Genomic DNA, 19648 nt, shown 5'->3' with positions numbered 1-19648 from the left:
AAGACCAGCCTGGCCAACATGGTGAAACCCCGTTTCTACTAAAAATACAAAAATTAGCTGGGCGTAGTGGTGCCTGTAGTCCCAGCTACTTGGGAGGCCAAAGAGGAGGAGATCGCACCATTGCACTCCAGCCTGGCGACAGAGCGAGACTCCGTCTACAAAAAAAAAAAAAAAGACCAGGTGCAGTGGCTCATGCCTGTAATCCCAGCACTTTGGGAGGACAAGGTGGGCAGATCACGAGGTTAGCAGTTCGAGACCAGCCTGGCCAACATGGTGAAACCGCGTCTCTATTAAAAATACAAAAATTAGCCAGGCGTGGTGGCGCATGCCTGTAGTCCCAGCTACTCAGGAGCCTGAGGCAGAAGAATCGCTTGAACCCAGGAGGCAGAGGTTGCAGTGAGCTAAGATTGTGCCACTGTACTCCAGCCTGGGTGACGGAGAGAGAATCCATCTCAAAAAAAAAAAAGATGTTGAGTCAGACTGGGTGCTGTGGCTCACGTCTGTAGCCCCAGCACTTTGGGAGGCTGAGGCGGGCAGATCATGAGGTCAGGAGTTCAAGACCAGCCTGGCCAACATGGTGAAACCCTATCTCTACTAAAAATGGAAAAATTAGCCAGGTGTGGTGACAGGCACCTATAATCCCAGCTACTCAGGAGGCTGAGGCAGGAGAATTGCTTCAACCCAGGAGGCAGAGGTTGCAGTGAGTCGAGATCATGCCATTACACTCCAGTCTAGGCAACAAGAGGGAAACTCTATCTCAAAAAAAAAGTACAAAGTATATATATATGTATTTTTTGAGATGGAGTCTTGCTCTGTGGCCCAGGCTGGAGTGCAGTGGCATGATCTTGGCTCACTGCAAGCTCCGCCTCCCGGGTTCACACCATTCTCCTGCCTCAGCCTCCTGAGTAGCTGGGACTACAGGTGCCCGCCACCCCGCCCAGCTAAGTTTTTGTATTTTTAGTAGAGAGGGGGTTTCACCGTGGTCTCGATCTCCTGACCTCGTGATCCGCCCACCTCGGCCTCCCAAAGTGCTGAGATTACAGGCGTGAGCCACGGCGCCCGGCCCAAAGTATATAATTTATAAAATTGGCATGGCATGGTGGCTCATGCCTGTAATCCCAGCACTTTGGGAGGCCGAGGTGGGTGAATTGTTTGAGCCCAGGAGTTACAGACCAGCCTGGGCAACATGGCGAAACCCCATCTCTACAAAAAATACAAAAATTAGCCAGATATGGAGACGTGTACCTGTGGTCTCAACTATTCGAGAGGCTGAGGTGGGAGGATTGCTTGACCCCGGGAGGGTGAGGCAGCAGTGAGCCATGATTGTGCTACTGCACTCCAGCCTGAGAGACAGAATGAGACCTTGTCTCAAATAAATAAATAAATAAATAATCCACATGTTTATGTATACAAACATATGAACTGGCTGGGTGTGGTGGGTCACTCCTGTAATCCCAGCACCTGGGGAGGCCAAGGTGGGCAGGTTGCTTGAGTCCAGGAGTTCAAGACCAGCCTGGTCAATATGAGACCCTGTCTCTATTTTTACATAAATAAATAATTTTTAAAATGTAATAATTAAAAATAAAAAGCATGGGCTGGCTGCAGTGGCTCTCACCTGTAATCCCAGCACTTTGGGAGGCCGAAGCGGGCAGATCACCTGAGGTCAGGAATTCAAGACTAGCCTGGCCAACATGGTGAAACCCCGTCTCTACTAAAAATATAGAAAAATTAGCTGGGCATGGTGGCATGCGTCTGTAATCCCAGCTACTCGGGAGGCTGAGGCAGGGGAATCGCTTGAACCTGGAAGGCAGAGGTTGCAGTGAGTCAAGATCACGCCATTCCACTCCAGCCTGAGTGACAGAGCAAGACTCCGTCTCAAAAAAAAAAAAAAAAGGCCGGGTGCGGTGGCTCACACCTGTAATCCCAGCACTTTGAGAAGCCAAGGCGGGCAGATCACGAGGTCAGGAGATCGAGATCATCCTGGCTAACACTGTGAAACCCCGTCTCCACTTTACAAAAAAATTAGCTGGGCGTGGTGGTGGTCGCCTGTAGTCCCAGCTACTAGGGAGGCTGAAGTAGGAGAATGGTGTGAACCCAGGAGACAGAGCTTGCAGTGAGCTGAGATCATGCCACTGCACTCCAGCCTGGGCCACAGAGTGAGACTCCGTCTCAAAACAACAACAACAACAAAAATAATAAATAAATAATAAATAAATAAATAAATAAATAAAGCGTGCATAGGAATGATGGGAAACAAATATAGGATAGAAATCACCCGGGAGCCAGGCGCGGTGGCTAATGCCTGTAATCACAGCACTTTGGGAGGCCGAGGTGGTCGGATCACGAGGTCAGGAGATGAGACCATCCTGGCTAATACAGTGAAACCCCATCTCTACTAAAAAAAAAAAATACAGGCCAGGTGTGGGGGTTCATGCCTGTAATCCCAGTACTTTGGGAGGCTGAGGCGGGCGGATCACGAGGTCAGCAGATGGAGAATATGCTGGCTAACACGGTGAAACCTCGTCTCTACTAAAAATGCAAAAAGAAATTAGTTGGGCTTGGTGGCAGGCGCCTGTAGTCCCAGCTACTCAGGAGGCTGAGAATGGCATGAACCCGGGAGGCAGAGCTTGCAGTGAGCCAAGATAGCACCACTGCACTCCAGCCTGGGCGACAGTAAGACTCCGTCTCAAAAAAAAAAAAAAAAAAAAAAAAAAAGAAATCACCTGGGGAGGGGAGGAGGGGAGCAAGGAGAATGGTATTAGGGAGGACTGAATGGAGCTTCAACTCTATCTGTAACGTTTTTACTTTTTTTTTTTTTTTTTGAGACAGAGTCTCACTGTTGCCCAGGCTGGAGTGCAGTGGCGCGATCTCGGCTCACTGCAACCTCCGCCTCCCAGGTTCACGCCATTCTCCTGCCTCAGCCTCCCAAGTAGCTGGGACTATGGGCGCCCACCACCATGCCCAGCTATTTTTTTTTTCTTTTTTTGAGGTGAAGTCTTGCTCTGTCGCCCAGGCTGGAGTGCAATGGCATGACCTCTGCTCACTGCAACCTCCGCCTCCTGGGTTCAAGTGATTCTTGTGGCTTAGCCTCCCGAGTAGCTGGGATTACAGGCGTGTGCCACCACACCTGGCTAATGCTTTGTATTTTTATTGATTGATTGATTGATTTTTTTTGAGACGGAGTCTCGCTCTGTCGCCCAGGCTGGAGTGCAGTGGCACCATCTTGGCTCACTACAACCTCCGCCTCCCAGGTTCAAACGATTCTCCTGCCTCAGCCTCCCAAGTAGCTGGGACTACAGGTGCGTGCCACCACAGCCAGCTAATTTTTTTTTTTTTTGTATTTTTTGTAGAGACAGAGTTTCACCGTGTTAGCCAGGATGTTCTCGATCTCCTGACCTCGTGATCCACCCACCTTGGCCTCCCAAAGTGCTGGGATTACAGGCATGAGCCACCATGCCCAGCCCATTTTTACTTAAAAAAAAAAAATGTGTTTTAGACAGAGTCTCACTCTGTTGCTCAGGCTTCAGTGCAGTGGCATGATCATGGCTCACTCTAACTTCAAACTCCTGGACTCAAGGGATCCTCCCACCTTGGCCTCCCAAAGTTCTGGGATTACAGGCGTGAGCCATGGTGCCCAGCCATGTTTTAATTTTTATAGCTTTATTTAGGTAAAATTAATACACGATAAACTGCACATATTGAAAATGAACAACTTGATGCATTTCAATATATGTATACACCTCTGAAACATCGCCATCAAGACAGTAAATATGGCCAGGCATGGCGGCTCATACCTGTAATCCCAGCACTTTGGGAGGCCAAAGCAGGTGGATCACCTGAGGTCGGGAGTTCGAGACCAGCCTGACCAACATAGAGAAACCCTGTCTCTACTAAAAATACAAAATTAACTGGGTGTGGTGGCAGGCACCTGTAATCCCAGCTACTTGGGAGGCTGAGGTAGGAGAATCACTTGAACCCGGGAGGTGGAGGTTGCAGTGAGCCGAGATTGCACCATTGCACTCCAGCCCGGGCAACGAGAGTGAAACTCCATCTCAAAAAAAAAAAAAAAAAAGAAGATAGTCAATATGTCCATCATCCCAAGTTTCCTTCTGCCTAGTTGTAATCTTTCCTTATGGCACTCATTTGCCTCAGGCAATGCCACACCTCTGCTTTCTGTCACTATAGGTTAATTTGCATTTTCTCGAATTTTATATAAATTGGATCATACAGTATGTATTCTTTTGTGTTTGGCTTTCACTCAGCATAATTATTTTGAAATTTATTCATGTTGTATCCATTGTTCATTTCTTTTTATTGCTTAGTAGTTTTCCACTGTATGGATAAGCCAAATCTGTCTCCTCCTGATTTTTTGAATCCATACACAAATCAGGTTTTCATCCTCACTACATTACTGTAACTGCTCCTACCAAGGTCACCCAAAGTTAATTCTAACTAATCTTCCCTGAACACATCCGCAGCATTTGTCATAGCTGATCTCCGCCTCCTCTTTGAAGCAGTTCCAAGTGACTTCCAGAATGCCTCATTCTCCTGGTGTCTTTCCCTGTCTCCTGACCAGGCTTGCCCCAACTCCTTGGCTGCTTTTCCCTCATCTCCAAAGGCCTCTAAACTGGTGTGTCCTGGGGCTCAACCCAATCTCCTTTCCATTTATACTCCATTGGTGATTGCATCCTGTTTTTGTTTGTTTTTTGAGACAGGGTCTCATTCTGTCGTCCAGGCTGGAGTGTAGTGACGCGATCTCGGCTCACTGCAGCCTCTACCTCCCAGGTTCAAACAATCCTCCCGCCTCAGCCTCTGAGCAGATGGGACCATAGGCACATGTCCCCATGCTGGACTAATTTTTTGTAGAGCTGGGGTTTCACCATGCTGCCCAGGCTGGTCTCATGCATGTTTTTTGCTTTCTAAGTCATCTATAAGCACCAGAGGCAGAGTTACATAGATCCTTCCTGCCTACCCTCACTGTCCCTACCCTCAGGCCACTCCAGCATCCAGCAGGCTAGAAACCTCAGAAGATTTCTTGCCTCTTTTCTCTCTCCTCCAGGGGCCCGGTTCGATGTCCCCATCTGCCCACAGCGCCTCTCGTCCCAGCTGCTCCGCCTGTCCTGCCCTTGCTCAGACCACCCAAGCATCATCTGCACTCTGGCCCCTGGCCACCAGGTCCACCCCACATGCTGTCCTGGTCATACACAGTGGGGTGTAGGTCAAGCGACAAGTGAGTAGGTCTGCACGCCAGGTGGGCCGAGGGTGGCCATTCCGGCGTGAGTGTGGGGGTGTGAGGGAACGTTGCATGGGGTGCACGTGGGCTGGGTGTGGCGTGCAGAGGTGTGGCGCCAGGCAGGCAGCTTGGCGGGGCTCATGATCAGCGCGGCTGAGACCATTAGTACGGTTAAAACCGTTAGCTGCCTGTCGCGGCGAGGGCGGGGCCCTGGGGACTGGACGGAATCCCAGTTGGTCAGAGGAGACCCTGGGGGCGGGGCCGCGCGTGCTGCCATTAGGACAGTTAAAACCGTTAGCTGCCTGTCGTGGCGGGGCGGGGCCCTGGGACGGGACGGAATCCCTATTGGTCAGAAGAGGACCTGGGGCCGGGGCCGCGCGTGCTGTGGCAGCGGCAGCGGGACGCGGCCAGCTCGAAGCCACGTCAGGGCAGCCCCAGGTCGGGCTCGTGCCAGCAGCCAGAGGTGGGGACAGGAGGGCTTTGGGCAGGGTGGGTTGGGGTGAGGCGGGGAGAGGGGCTGAGGAGCCGGATGGGGCCGTGGGTCTGGGTTCAGGATACCAGCGGTCCTCCCGGGCTTTCCTGGGACGTTCGTCTTGTAGTCCCTCCCCTGTCCTTTCTTTCCCTATGGCGATGGCCGCTCTGGCTCTTGAAGGAGGCTTCACTTCTGCACTTAATCCTTGGAGAGCAGTTTTCATCCGACTCGCAGGGGTCTGTGACCTCCTATCCCAGATCCCCGCCTGGAGCTGAGGAGTGAGACCGGGTACACCCCGGGAGCCAGAGTGAGCGGAGACCCAGAGAAGCCCGCTGGGATTTCTCTTTGATTATGAGTAGGGGAAACCCTGTGAGGCCTCTGGAAAGACATCAGAAAGATTTAGTCTAGGAGCTCAGAGCGTCTCTCCAGGTGGAGAAGAGGCGGAAAATGAGAGAGGATGGCCGGCCATTGGTGTTTGAGGCGGGCCTGTGGCCACAGGGGGCCTGAAGTCTGAGTAAGAGACCTGCTTTTTTCTGCTAGAACTTTCTGCAGTGGAGGAACGGGAGGGGCACCTGGAGGGCCTCACATCGCAGCCTCAAGATTCTCGCAGTAGGCCGGCCGTGGTGGCTCACGCCACACTTTGGGAGGCTGAGGCAGGCGGATCTCCTGAGGTCCGAAGCGCGAGACCAGCCTGGCCAACATGGCGAAACCCCGTCTCTACTAAAAATACAAAAATTAGCTGGCCATGGTGGCGCATGCCTGTAATTCCAGCACTTTGGGAGGCCAAGGCGGGTGGATCACCTGAGGTCAGGAGTTCGAGACCAGCCTGGCCAACATGGTGAAACCCTGTCTCTACTAAAAATACAAAAATTAGCCAGGTGTGGTAGCACATGCCTGTAATCCCAGCTACTCAGGGGGCTGAGGCAGGAGAATCACTTGAACCTGGGAGATGGAGGCTGCGGTGAGCCAAAATCATGCCACTCCACTCCAGGCTGGTCGACAAAGCAAGACTGCGTCCCAAAAAAAATTGGGCTGGGTGTGGTGGCTCACGCCTGTAAATCCCAGCACTTTGAGAGGCCGAGGCAGGTGAATCACTTGAGCTCAGGAGCGTGGCCTGAGCAACACAGTAAACCCCTGTCTCTACCAAAAATACAAAAAATTAGCCAGGTATGATGGCATGCACCTGTGGCCCAAGCTACTCAGGAGTCTGAATTGGGAAGATTGCTTGAGCCTGGTAGGTGGAGGTTGTAGTGAGCCAAGATTGCAACATTGCACTCCAACCTGGTTAACAGAATGAAGCCCCATCTCAAAAGAAAAGAAAACCATATATTTTAAATTTGTGACTATTTGGCATGTTTTGCTCCACAAAATCTAGTTGTAATTTAGTTCCCAAGTTTTTAACTCATTAAACAATAAATGTTTCCTGAGCTCCTATTATGTTCCAGAAATGATTTTTAGGTTCTAGGGCTGTAGTAGTAAATAAAGCAAAAATTATTGTCCTCAAAAGAACTTAATATTACATTCTAGTAAACATGGATATCTGTAGAGACAGAAAAGACAAGTTAATAGGATATATAGTGTATTAGAATGATGTTGTGTTGCAGAGAAAAAAACGGGAGAGCCATAGTGATTGTCAAGAGGTTACTTCTTTTTAATTATTATTATTTTTTTTTTGAGAAGAGTCTTGCTCCGTCGTCCAGGCTGGAGCGCAGTGGCGTGATCTCTGCTCACTGCAAGCTCTGCCTCCTGGGTTCGTGCCATTCTCCTACCTCAGCCTCCTGAGTAGCTGGGACCACAGGCGCCTGACACCATGCCCAGCTAATTTTGTGTGTGTGTGTGTGTGTGTGTGTGTGTGTGTGTGTGTGTGTGTTTCGTATTTTTAGTAGAGACGGGGGTTTCACCGTGTTAGCCAGGATGGTCTCGATCTGCTGACCTCGTGATTCGCCCACCTCGGCCTCCCAAAGTGCCGGGATTACAGGCGTGAGCCACTGCACCTGGCCAGATTTCTACATATAATATTTCTAAATCAGTTTGGGTTCAGCAATAACTTGTATCTCTTAAGGGAAACATGCTTTTCTGTGTGTTCTTGCTCTGCACACAATTATTTCTTTCTGCCACTATGGAATAAGCAGACCTCCATGACAATGCAATCTAGTTCCCTAGAACAGGGGTCTCCAACACCCAGGCCCTGGACCAGTACCAGTCAGTCCATGGCTTATTAGGAACCAGGCCACACAGCAGGAGGTGAGCAGTGGGCCAGCCTGAGCTCTTATCTCCTGTCAGGTCAGTGGCAGCATTAGATTCTCATAGGAGTGTGCATGAACCCTATTATGAACTACACATGCAAGGTATCTAGGTTGTGCACTCCTTATGAGACTCTAATGCCTGATGATCTGAGGTGGAACAATTTCATCTTGAAACCATCCCCACCCCCACCCGCAATCAATGTCCGTGGAAAAATTGTCTTCCACAAAACTTGTCCCTGGTGCCAAAAAGGTTGGGAACTGCTGCGCTAGGAGTCAAGGTCAGAGACCTAATGCCTGAGGGAAGAGAGTTTGCTTTCCATCCTGAGAAATCACCCTTAGCCATATTTTGCTAATTTGACCCATAATCACCTCTATGTGTTTTTTGATCTTTATTCAGCTAACAAAGAACTTGCTTACTTTGCTCCTATTCTGTTTTCCCCACTTATGCTGTCCAGAGTTGCAGCCTTTGTAAATCTAAACATCAACATCTCAAAATCCACCACCAACAGAGAGGGTACGTGGGGCTTGATCCACTCAGGATCAAGGAACAGTGTACTTTTTCTGTAAACCATTAGAAAACTCCATACTTCATAGAAAGTATAAAATTGGATGATCTAAAGACCTCTTGTGTGGTAGGGGTTGACCAGTCATGACTGAATATAACTGACAGCTTCCTGACCTTTGTAGGACATCTTTCTTCTGGTTGAATTCTGGGAGGATGGACATCTCAGGCTTGGGTAAACCATGTGGTAAACACAGACATGCTGCACAAGTAAAGGCAGGATAACTAATCAAAAGGAAGAAAAGTTACTTCATCTTCTACCACACATATATTGAATCTCTCCTGCTTAATCCAGTTAACTGGAGTTGCTGGTTTCATTTTCAACAGTAAGGGGGGAGTTTGGTCATGTAGTCTGAGAGAGACTACCTTTTTTACCTTCTAGTCATACAGGACCTCCTTAGACTCACCCCTTTGATGCTGGCACACTGTCACATACCTGGAACTATAAGGGCATTTTAAATGCTTGCATTTCTAGCTGGGCACAGTGGCTTACGCCTGTAATCTCAGCACTTTGGGAGGCCAAGGCAGGTGGATCACTTGAGGTCAGGAGTTCGAGCCCAGCCTGGCCAACATGGTGAGACCCTGTCTCTACTAAAAAAAAAAAAAAAAAAAAAAAAAAAATTAGCCAGGAGTGACAGCCCATGCCTGTAATCTTGGCTACTCAGGAGGCTGAGGCAGGAGAATAGCTTGAGCCCGGGAGGCAGAGGTTGCAGTGAGCTAAGATAACGCCACTGCATTCCAGCCTACGTGACAGAGTGGGACTTCATCTAAAAAAAAAAGGCTTGTATTTCTAATTCCATGAGTGTAAGGTATTTTGAGCTTTATATGTATTCGCAAAAAGCAAATGACATGTCTTTTTTTTTTTTGAGAAAGAGTCTCGTGCTGTCGCCCAGGCTGGAGTGCAGTGGTGCGATCTCAGCTCACTGCAAACTCTGCCTCCCGGGTTCACGCCATTCTCCTGCCTCAGCCTCCCGAGTAGCTGGGACTACAGGTGCCCGCCACCATGCCCGGCTAATTTTTTGTATTGTTTTAGTAGAGACAGGGTTTCACCATGTTAACCAGGATGGTCTCGATCTCCCGACCTCGTAATCCACCTGCCTCGGCCTCCCAAAGTGCTGGGATTACAGGCGTGAGCCACCGCACCCGGCTTCTTTCTTTCTTTTTTTTTTTTTTTAAGAGACAGGGTCTTGCTTTGTTTCCTGGGCTGGAGTGCAGTGGTGGGATCACAGTTTACTGAAGCCTTGAATTCCTGGGCTGAAGTGATCCTGCCGCCTCAGCCTCCCAAGTAGCTGAGACTACAGGTGTATGTCACCATGCCTAGCTTGTTTATTTATTTAAATTTTTTATTTTTAATTTTTTGACATAGTTTGAGAGGTAATTTTTTGCAATTTTTTTTTCTCCATCGCCCAAGCTGGAGTACAGTGGCACAATCTTAGCTCACTCCAGCCTTGACCTCCTAGGCTCAAGTGATCCTCCCATCTCAGCCTCCCAAGTAGGTAGGACTATAGGCTTGTGCCACCACACCCTGCTAATTTTTTTTTTTTTTTGAGGTGGAGTCTCACTCGATCGCCCAGGCTGGAGTGCAGTGGCACCATCTCGGCTCACTGCAACCTCTGCCTCCCTGGTTCCAGTGATTCTCCTGCCTCAGCCTCCTGAGTAGCTGGGATTACAGGCACCCGCCACCATACCCAGCTAATTTTTTGTATTTTTAGTAGAGACAGGGTTTCTTCATGTTGTCCAGGCTGGTCTCAAACTCCTGACCTCAAATGATCCACCTGCCTCTGCCTCCCAAAGTGCAGGGATTACAGGTGTGAGCCACTGCGCCCGGCTTTTTTTTTTTTTTGATGGAGTCTCACTCTGTCACCCCAGGCTGGAGTGCAGTGGTGTGACCTTGTCTCACTGCAACCTATGCCTCCCAGGTTCAAGCAATTCTCCTGCCTCAGCCTCCCAAGTAGCTGGGACTACAGGCACATCCCACCACACCCAGGTAATTTTTGTATTTTTAGTAGAGACAGGGTTTCACCATGTTAGCCAAGATGGTCTTGATCTCCTGACCTAGTGATCCACCCGCCTCGGTCTCCCCAGGTGCTGGGATTACAGACGTGAGCCACTGCGCCTGGCCTTTCCATTTAGTTCTTTTTTTTTTTTTTTTTTTTTGAGCTGGAGTCTCGCTCTGTCGCCCAGGCTGGAGTGCAGTGGCGGGATCTCGGCTCACTGCAAGCTCCATCTCCCAGGCTCATGCCATTCTCCCGCCCCAGCCTCCTGAGTAGCTGGGACTACAGGCACCTGCCACCACGCCTGGTTAATTTTTTGTATTTTTTAGTAGAGACGGGGTTTCACCGTGTTAGCCACAACGGTCTTTTTTTTTGTTTTTTTTTGAGACGGAGTCTCGCTCTGTCACCCAGGCTGGAGTGCAGTGGTGCGATCTCAGCTCACTGCAAGCTCCGCCTCCCGGGTCCACACCATTCTCCTGCCTCAGCCTCTCCGAGTAGCTGGGACTACAGGCACCTGCCACCACGCCCGGCTAATTTTTTGTATTTTTAGTAGAGACGGGGTTTCACCGTGGTCTCGATCTCCTGACCTCGTGATCCGCCCGCCTCGGCCTCCCAAAGTGCTGGGATTACAAGTGTGAGCCACCGCGCCTGGCCTCCACAACGGTCTTGATCTCCTGACCTAGTGATCTGCCCTCCTCGGCCTCCCAAAGTGCTGGAATTACAGGCGTGAGCCACTGTGCCCAGCTTCCATTTAGTTCTAATTTGATTTCTGTCATCAGAGTTTTGTAGTTTTCCTCATATAGATATTGTATATATTTTGTCACAGTTATACCTAAGTATTTCTTTTTTGGGGATGCAAATATAAATGGTTTTGTGTTTCTATTTATTTACTTATTTTTTTTGAGACAATGGCATGGTACAAAAATTAGCCGGGCGTGGTGGCGGGTGCCTGTAATCCCAGCTACTCAGGAAAATTGCTTGAACCTGGGAGGCAAAGGTTGCAGTAAGCCAAGATCAAGCCACGGCACTCCAGACTGGGTGACAACAGCAAAACTCCGTCTCAAAAAAAAAAAAGGAAATTTTCACTAATTGGATGGGAATATAGCTGCTGGAATGTCTTCATGTACATATAATAGTCACTAGTAATCTTTGGAAAAAATTATACTGTTAACTTTCTTAATATTCATCTGTTATTTCTAATAGGTATAACTATAAGAAATGAATTTTAATGTCTGGAATATCAAAGAGATGCTCAGTATTCCTTCAGGCTCTGGGTAAGTTTTCTGGTTATATTGTCTAGTCCTTAGGATTTTCTGGCCGGGCATGGTGGCTCACACCTGTAATCCCAGCACTTTGGGAGACCAAGGTGGGCAGATCACAAGGTCAGGAGATTGAGACCATCCTGGCTAACACGGTGAAACCCCGTCTGTACTAAAAATACAAAAAAATTTAGCCAGGCACGTTGGGGGGTGCCTATAGTCCCAGCTACTCAGGAGGCTGAGGCAGGAGAATGGCGTGAACCTGGGAGGTGGAGCTTGCAGTGAGCCGAGATTGCACCACTGCACTCCAGCCTGGGCAACAGAGCGAGACTCCGTCTCAAAAAAAAAAAAAAAAAAAAAAGGATTTTCTAGTTTCATTGATTTCATATAAAAAGGGTTTCTGGCCAGCCATGGTGGCTCACACCTATAATCCCAGCACTTTGGGAGGCCCAGGTGGGTGGATCATCTGAGGTCAGGAGTTCATGACTAGCTTGGCCAACGTGGCAAAACCCCGTCTCCACTAAAAAAAATACAAAAATTAGCCAGGCAAGGTGGTGCACACCTGTAATCTCAGCTACTGGGGAGGCTGAGGCAGGAGAACTGCTTGAACCTGGGAGGTGGAGTTTGTGGTGGGCCGAGATTGCACCACTGCACTCTAGCCTGGGCAACAGAGTGAGACTCAATCTCAAAAAAAAAAAAAAGAGGGTTCCCTTCCCATTAGGTTATAATAATGGAGGTGTGTCCAGAATTGGTGGGTTCTTGGTTTCACTGACTTCAAGAATGAAGCCATAGACCCTTGCGGTGAGTGTTACAGTTCTTAAAAGCGGCATGTCCAGAGTTTGTTCCTTCTGATGTTTGGATGTGTTCGGAGTTTCTTCTTTCTGGTGGGTTTGTGGTCTTGCTGGCTCAGGAGTGAAGCTGCAGACCTTCCTGGTGAGTGTTACAGCTCATAAAGGCAGTGCGGACCCAAAGATTGAGCAGGAGCAAGATTTATTGCAAAGAGTGAAAGAACAAAGCTTCCACAGTGTGGAAGGGAACCAGAGCAGGTTGCCACTGCTGGCTCAGGCAGCCTGCTTTTATTCCCTTATCTGGCCCCACCCACATCCTGCTGATTGGTCAATTTTACAGAAAGCTGATTGGTCTGTTTTACAAAGAGCTGATTGGTCCGTTTTGACAGGGTGCTGATTGGTGTGTTCACAATCCCTGAGCTAGACACAAAAGTTCTCCAAGTCCCCACAGAGCACTGATTGGTGCATTTACAAACCTTGAACTAGACACAGGGTGCTGCTTGGTGTGTTTACAAACCTTGAGCTAGGCACAGAGTGCTGATTGGTGTATTTACAATCCCTTAGCTAGACATAAAGATTTTCCAAGTCCCCACCAGATTAGCTAGATACAGAGTGCTGATTGGTGCATTTACAAACCTTGAGCTAGACACAGAGTGCTGATTGGTGTATCTACAATCCTTTAGCTAGATATAAAGGTTCTGCAAGTCCCCACTAGACTCAGGAGCCCAGCTGGCTTCACCTAGTGGGTCCTGCACTGGGGCCGCAGGCGGAGCTACCTGCCAGTCCCACACCATGTGCCCACACTCCTTAGCCCTTGGGCGGTCGACGGGACCAGGCACCATGGAGCAGGGGGTGGTGCTCGTCGGGGAGGCTCGGGCCACATAGGAGCCCATGGCAGGCCAGCACTGCTGGGGGACCCGGCGCACCCTCCACAGCTGCTGGCCCAGGTGCTAAGCCCCTCACTGCCTGGGGCCGGCAGCGCAGGCTGGCCACTCCGAGTGCGGGGCCCGCCGAGCTCATGCCCACCTGGAACTTGAGCTGGCCTGCAAGTGCGCACGCAGCCCCAGTTCCTGCCTGTGCCTCTCCCTCACACTTCCCTGCTAGCAGAGGGAGCCGGCTCTGACCTCGCCCAGCCCAGAGAGGGGCTCCCATAGTGCAGCAGCAGGCTGAAGGGCTCCTCAAGCACAGCCAGAGTGAACGCCAAGGCCAAGGAAGCGCCGAGAGAAAGCGAGGGCTGCCAGCACGCTGTCACCTCTCAGAGGTACCCCGTACAGACTCTTCTTCTCTTCTTCTGTCTCTGCTGCATCTTCTTCTGCTTTTTTTATTCTGTCCATTACAAAAGTGGTACGAATCCAGCTCTGTGTGTCAACTGAGTAATGACTTTGTATCTAGCATTGGGCCTGTTAGTATCAGAGAAGGTCCAACATCTGGACACTCAGTCCAGTTGCGGCAACTGCTACTGAAATAGCAAGGAGCAAAATCGAGACAATGTTCAGATATATGTTCAGTTGTACAGTGCAATTTCTAGGTACTGTGGAGATTAAGAGCCACTCTAGGTATTGACAAGGCTCATTGAGGTATTGTCCTCTCAACTACTCCACTAAGGTACTTACATTGGTGTCTACCATCCTGCAATAAGCCTGCCACTGCTAACTTAGTGAGTATGCCTGAGAAGTAGTGTATATTTAAGGGATTTGTAATTGCTTATGATATGCTCTTATCACCGGATAGTTTCTTTCCTCGTTAACACCTTCCTGAAGTTATCAATTGATCAGAAACCTAGAGCACTGTTTTTTTAATTTCTCAAAAAGAAAAAAATGCTTACAGTTGATAGAGAGTAGTGAAAAATATCTTTATTTCTAGATTATATATATATGTATATTTTTTGAGACGGAGTTTCACTCTTGTTGCCCAGGCTGGAGTGCAATGGTGTGGTCTCAGCTCACTGCAACCTTCGCCTCCTGGGTTCAAGCAATTATCTCACCTCAGGCTCCCAAGTATCTGGGATTACAGGTGCCCGCCACCACACCCAGCTAATATTTGTATTTTTAGTAGACACGGGGTTTCACCATGTTGGAAAGTCTGATCTCAAACAACTGACCTCAGGTGATCCGCCCACCTCAGCCTCCCAAAGTGCTGGGATTACAGGCATGAGCCACCGCACCCAGCAAATCTTCATTAAGTCCAATTTGTCTGTTGAACTTTTTTGTTTTTGTTGCTGCTTGTTCCTTCGGTATCATATCCAAGATTGCCAAATCCAATGTCATGAAGCTTTTGCCTTCTGTTTTTTTTTTTTTTTTTTTTTTTTTTGAGATGGAGTCTCACTCTGTTGCCCAGGCTGGAGTTTAGTGGCATGATCTCGGCTCACTGCAACCTCTGCCTCCCAGGTTCAAGCAATCCTCCTGCCTTAGCGCCCCCGAGTAGCTGGGATTACAGGCATGCGCCACCATGCCCAGCTAATTTTTGTTTTTTTATAGAGACGGGGTTTCGCTATGTTGGCCAGGCTGGTCTTGGGACTCCTGACCTCAGGTGATCCAACCGCCTCAGCTTCCCAAAATGCTGGGATTACAGGCGTGAGCCACCGTGCCCGGCCTTCATAGTTTTAAGATATAAATCCTACATAATTTCAGTAGGGTCACAAAACTGTTCCCAGCCTACCAAGCCTAGTTAATTTTTTTCTTTGGCCCAAGAGGAAAATCATAGACAACTATTTTGAGCAATGATTATGTTACCCATATTATATGTTTGTAACCCATTACTTAGTTTATCTCAGGAAATGTTTCTGTTACCAAAACACCAGGGGTTCAGTTTAGGTCCTGCTGCTCACCACGCAGAAAGCCAATCACTGAGATGGAGGAGTATTACTAAGGAAGAAGGCTTTAATTGGGTGCTACAGCCAAGGAGATGGGAGCTTAGCCTCAAATCCATCTCCCTGACTAAAATTAAGGGTTTATTTAGCAGGGAGGAAATGTAACAATTTGTAAGAAAACAAGAACTAGGGAGGGGCAAGGAGGCATCTGGTGCAGTGATCTGGTGAGTTTCAGTTATTTGATACTTTTTTGAGAGGCCTGAAGGTCCTTTCCTGAGGAAGGAACTCAGATAAACAAATGCAAGTTTCAAGCTTTAACAGGAGGAGGGTCAATTTCTACGTTTATCCAAAAACAACTGTCTATGGGACTAGGGCTTGTTTCATTTCTGAGTGAAAATAATCACCCTTCTCTATCCTGAACTATTAGAGTTTCTTTTTGTTTTAATAATAATGTTTATATCAAAATAGAAACAAGTAGTTTGTATTAATATTATAAAGGTTTCTTTGGCTCACAATATGTACTTATATGTTATCTAATTGCTTTGAATTTAACATTTGATAAAGGAATGATTTGTGTGTGTGTTTTAATGCAGCAGTCCCTAACCTTTTTGGTAACAGGGACTAGTTTGTGGAAGACAATTTTTCCACAGACCAGGATATGGAGAAATGGTTTCAGAATGATTCAAGTGCATTAGACTTATCATGCACTTTGTTCCTATTATTACATTGTAATATATAATGGAATAATTATGGTCAGGCACAGTGGCTCACACCTGTAATCCCAGCACTTTGGGAGGCCAAGGCAGGCATATTGCTTGAGGTCAGGAGTTTGAGACCAGCCTGGCCAACATGGCGAAACCTTGTCTTTACCAAAAAATACAAAAATTAGCCAGGTGTGGTGGTGGGCTCCTGTAAGCCCAGCTACCCGGGAGGCTGAAGCACGAGAATTGCTTAAATGTAAGGCCTAACACCATAAAAACCCTAGAAGGAAACCTAGGCAATACCATTCAGGACATAGGCATGGGCAAAGACTTCATGACTAAAACACCAAAAGCAATGGCAACAAAAGCCAAAATAGACAAATGGGATCTAACTAAATTAAAGAGCTATGCACAGCAAAAGAAATTATCATCAGAGTGAACAGGCAACCTACGGAATGGGAGAAAATTTTTGCAATCTACACATCTGATAAAGAGCTAATATCCAGAATCTACAAAGAAATTAAACAAATTCACAAGAAAACAACAACCCCATCAAAAAGTGGGCAAAGGATATGAGCAGACACTTCTCAAAAGAAGACATTTATGCAGCCAACAGACATATGCAGAAATACTCATCATTACTTGTCATCAGAGAAATGCAAGTCAAAAACCACAATGAGATACCATCTCACTCCAGTTAGAATGACGATCATTAAAAAGTCAGGAAACAACAGATGCTGGAGAGGATGTGGAGAAATAGGAACACTTTGACGCTGTTGGTGGGAGTGTAAATTAGTTCAACCATTGTGGAAGACAGTGTGGCAATTCCTCAAGGATCTAGAATAGAAATACCATTTGACTCAGCAATCCCATTACTGGGCATATACCTAAAGGATTATAAATCATTCTACGATAAAGACACATGCATGTGTATATTTATTGTGGCACTATTAATAATAGCAAAGACTTGGAACTAACCCAAATGTCTATTGATGAGAGACTGGATTTAGAAAATGTGGCACATATACACCATGGAATACTATGCAGCCATAAAAAAGGATGAGTTCATGTCCTTTTCAGGGACATGGATAAAGCTGGAAGCCATCATTCTAAGCAAACTATCACAAGGACAGAAAACCAAACACCGCGTGTTCTCACTCAGGTGGGAGTTGAACAATGAGAACACATGGACACAGGGCGGGGAACATCCCACACCAGGGCTGGTTGGGGGGTGGGGGGCTGGGGGAGGGATAGCATTAGGAGAAATACCTAATGTAAATGACAAGTTGATGGGTGCAGCAAAGCAACATGACACATGTATACCTAAGTAATAAACCTGCACGTTGTGCACATGTACCCTAGAACTTAAAGTATAATTAAAAAAAAAATATATATATATATATATATATATATATATACAGCTCACTGTGATGTAGAATTAGTGGGAGCCCTGAGCTTGCTTTCCTGCAACTAGACGGTCCCATTTGGGGATGATGGGAGACAGTGACAGATCATCAGGCATCAGATTCTCATAAGGAGCGCACAACCTAGATCCCTTGCATGTGCAGTTCACAATAGGGTTTGTGCTCCTGTGAGAATCTAATACTGGCACTGATCTGACAGAAGGCAGAGCTCAGATGGTAATAGAGACCAGTGTGGAAACATGACTGTCAGTTCCCGGGTCTGGGTCCAGCCCATGCTGAAGTCCAAGGGGAGTGTGTGGATAAATAGAAAGAACATTTGGGGGTCTGTAGGCAGATGAATATGGTTTTGTTCTGCAGCTTTCTCATTAGCAGCTTACTCTCACACTGGCTTTCTTATTAGCAGCTTACTCTCACACTGTCCACCCTGTCTTGGATGCTTGAGCTGGCTGCCCCCATGCGCAGCTGCGCAGCTGGCTCTCCCTTCCCTTCCGGGTCAGCAACTTAACTCTTTCTCTGGGCACAAGCAAGCTGAGGTGTATCCTGGTTCCTGCCTGTCCGTCTGCAAAGAAGGACAGCTCCGGCTCTCTCTCTCTCTTTCTCTGGGCACCAGCATGCCCACCATGTCAAGCCATGTTGAGCTGAGCCAAGCCAAGCCCCCAAGAGACCCCTGTACAGTGTCAGCAGGACAGTTATACCTTTTTTTTTTTTTGAGACGGAGTCTTGCTCTGTCGCCCAGGCTGGAGTGCAGTGGTGCAATCTTGACTCACTGCAGCCTCTGCCTCCTGGGTTCTAGTGATTCTCTTGCCTCAGACTCCCAAGTAGCAGGGATTACAAGCATGTGCCACCACACCTGGCTAATTTTTGTATTTTTAGTAGAGAGGGGATTTCACCATGTTGGCCAGGCTGATCTAGAACTCCTGACCTTATGATCCGCCCACCTTGGCCTCTCAAAGTGCTGGGCTTATAGGAGTGAGCCACCGCTCCTGGCTGCAGTTATACCTTTTTCAGACAATAGTGGCATAGAGCCAAGTATGAACTTACACAAACAGGTTATATAACAGGTGGAGTAATGCGCTTGCACCCCAAACTTGCTGAGTCATGCAGGCCTGGATATCTGCCTTGGCCAATTCCTTGACTAAAGCACATCCATGTACCTTACAATGACAAAACCCTGTCTCTACAAAAAAAAAAAAAATTAGCCGGGTGTGGTGGTGCATGCCTACTAGGGAGGCTGAGTTGGGAGGATCACCTGAGCAGAGGTTGCAGTGAGATGGGATCATGCCACTGCATTCCAGCCTGAGTGACAGAGCAAGATCCTGTCTCAAAAAATGAATAAATTAAAAAAAGAGGCTCATGCTTGTAACCCCAGCACTTTGGGAGGCTGAGGTGGGTGGATCACTTGAGGTCAGGAGTTTGAGACCAGCCTGGCCAACATGGTGAAACCCCATTGTTGGGAACAGGCCCCCAAGTCTGGCCATAAATGGGCCTCAAAACTGGCCAAAAACAAAATCTCTGCAGCACTGTGGCATGTTCGTGATGGCCATGATGCCCACACTGAAGCTTGTGGGTTTACCGGAATGAGGGCAAGGAACACCTCACCCACCCAGGGCAGAAAACCGCTTAAAGGCAATCTTAAACCACAAGCAATAGCATGAGTGATCTGTGCCTTAAGGACATGTTCCTGCTGCAGATAACTAGCCAGAGCCCATCCCTTTGTTTGGGCCCATCCCTTTGTTTCCTGTAAGGAATGCTTTTAGTTAATATATAATCTATAGAAATAATGCTTATCACTGGCTTGCTGTCAATAAATATGTGGGTCAAACTCTGTTTGGGGCTGTCAGCTCTTAAGGCTGAGTCCCCTGATTTCCCATTCCACACTATATTTCTGTGTGTGTGTCTTTAATTCTTCTAATGCCGCTGGGTTAAGTTCTCCACGACCGAGCTGGTCTCAGCAAGTGGTGGCCATACGTGGGGCTTGAACCCTGGCCAAAGGGTCACCAGAGCAATGGTTGGAGAACGTGGAACTAAGCTGGAGGACACCTGAGTACTCTTAAGCAATCCCTGTGGTGAGTAAGAATGGGAGGTCGGAAGCATCAGGGTAACAATGGGACAAGTGTGGGCTTTGGTTCATTCCACCTTGGAACCTTTTCACACTAATGA

At 48.0% G+C, this 19648-nt stretch overlaps 1 protein-coding gene across 1 annotated transcript in view; it reads left to right on the top strand.

Moving 5' to 3' along the window:
* The first annotated feature begins 5620 nt into the window (after positions 1 to 5620).
* The window catches only part of CCDC36 (coiled-coil domain containing 36), a 53238-nt gene continuing 39210 nt past the window's right edge, over positions 5621 to 19648 (top strand). The window contains exons 1-2 of the mRNA XM_003257049.3: positions 5621 to 5696; positions 11711 to 11781. Coding sequence (XP_003257097.1) covers positions 11726 to 11781 — 56 coding nt within the window. The 5' untranslated portion in view covers positions 5621 to 5696; positions 11711 to 11725. The remainder of the gene's footprint in view (positions 5697 to 11710; positions 11782 to 19648) is intronic.

Source organism: Nomascus leucogenys, chromosome 4, assembly GCF_006542625.1.
Source record: "Nomascus leucogenys isolate Asia chromosome 4, Asia_NLE_v1, whole genome shotgun sequence".
NCBI classification, from domain to species: domain Eukaryota; kingdom Metazoa; phylum Chordata; class Mammalia; order Primates; family Hylobatidae; genus Nomascus; species Nomascus leucogenys.
This window is presented reverse-complemented; position numbering and strand designations above follow the sequence as displayed.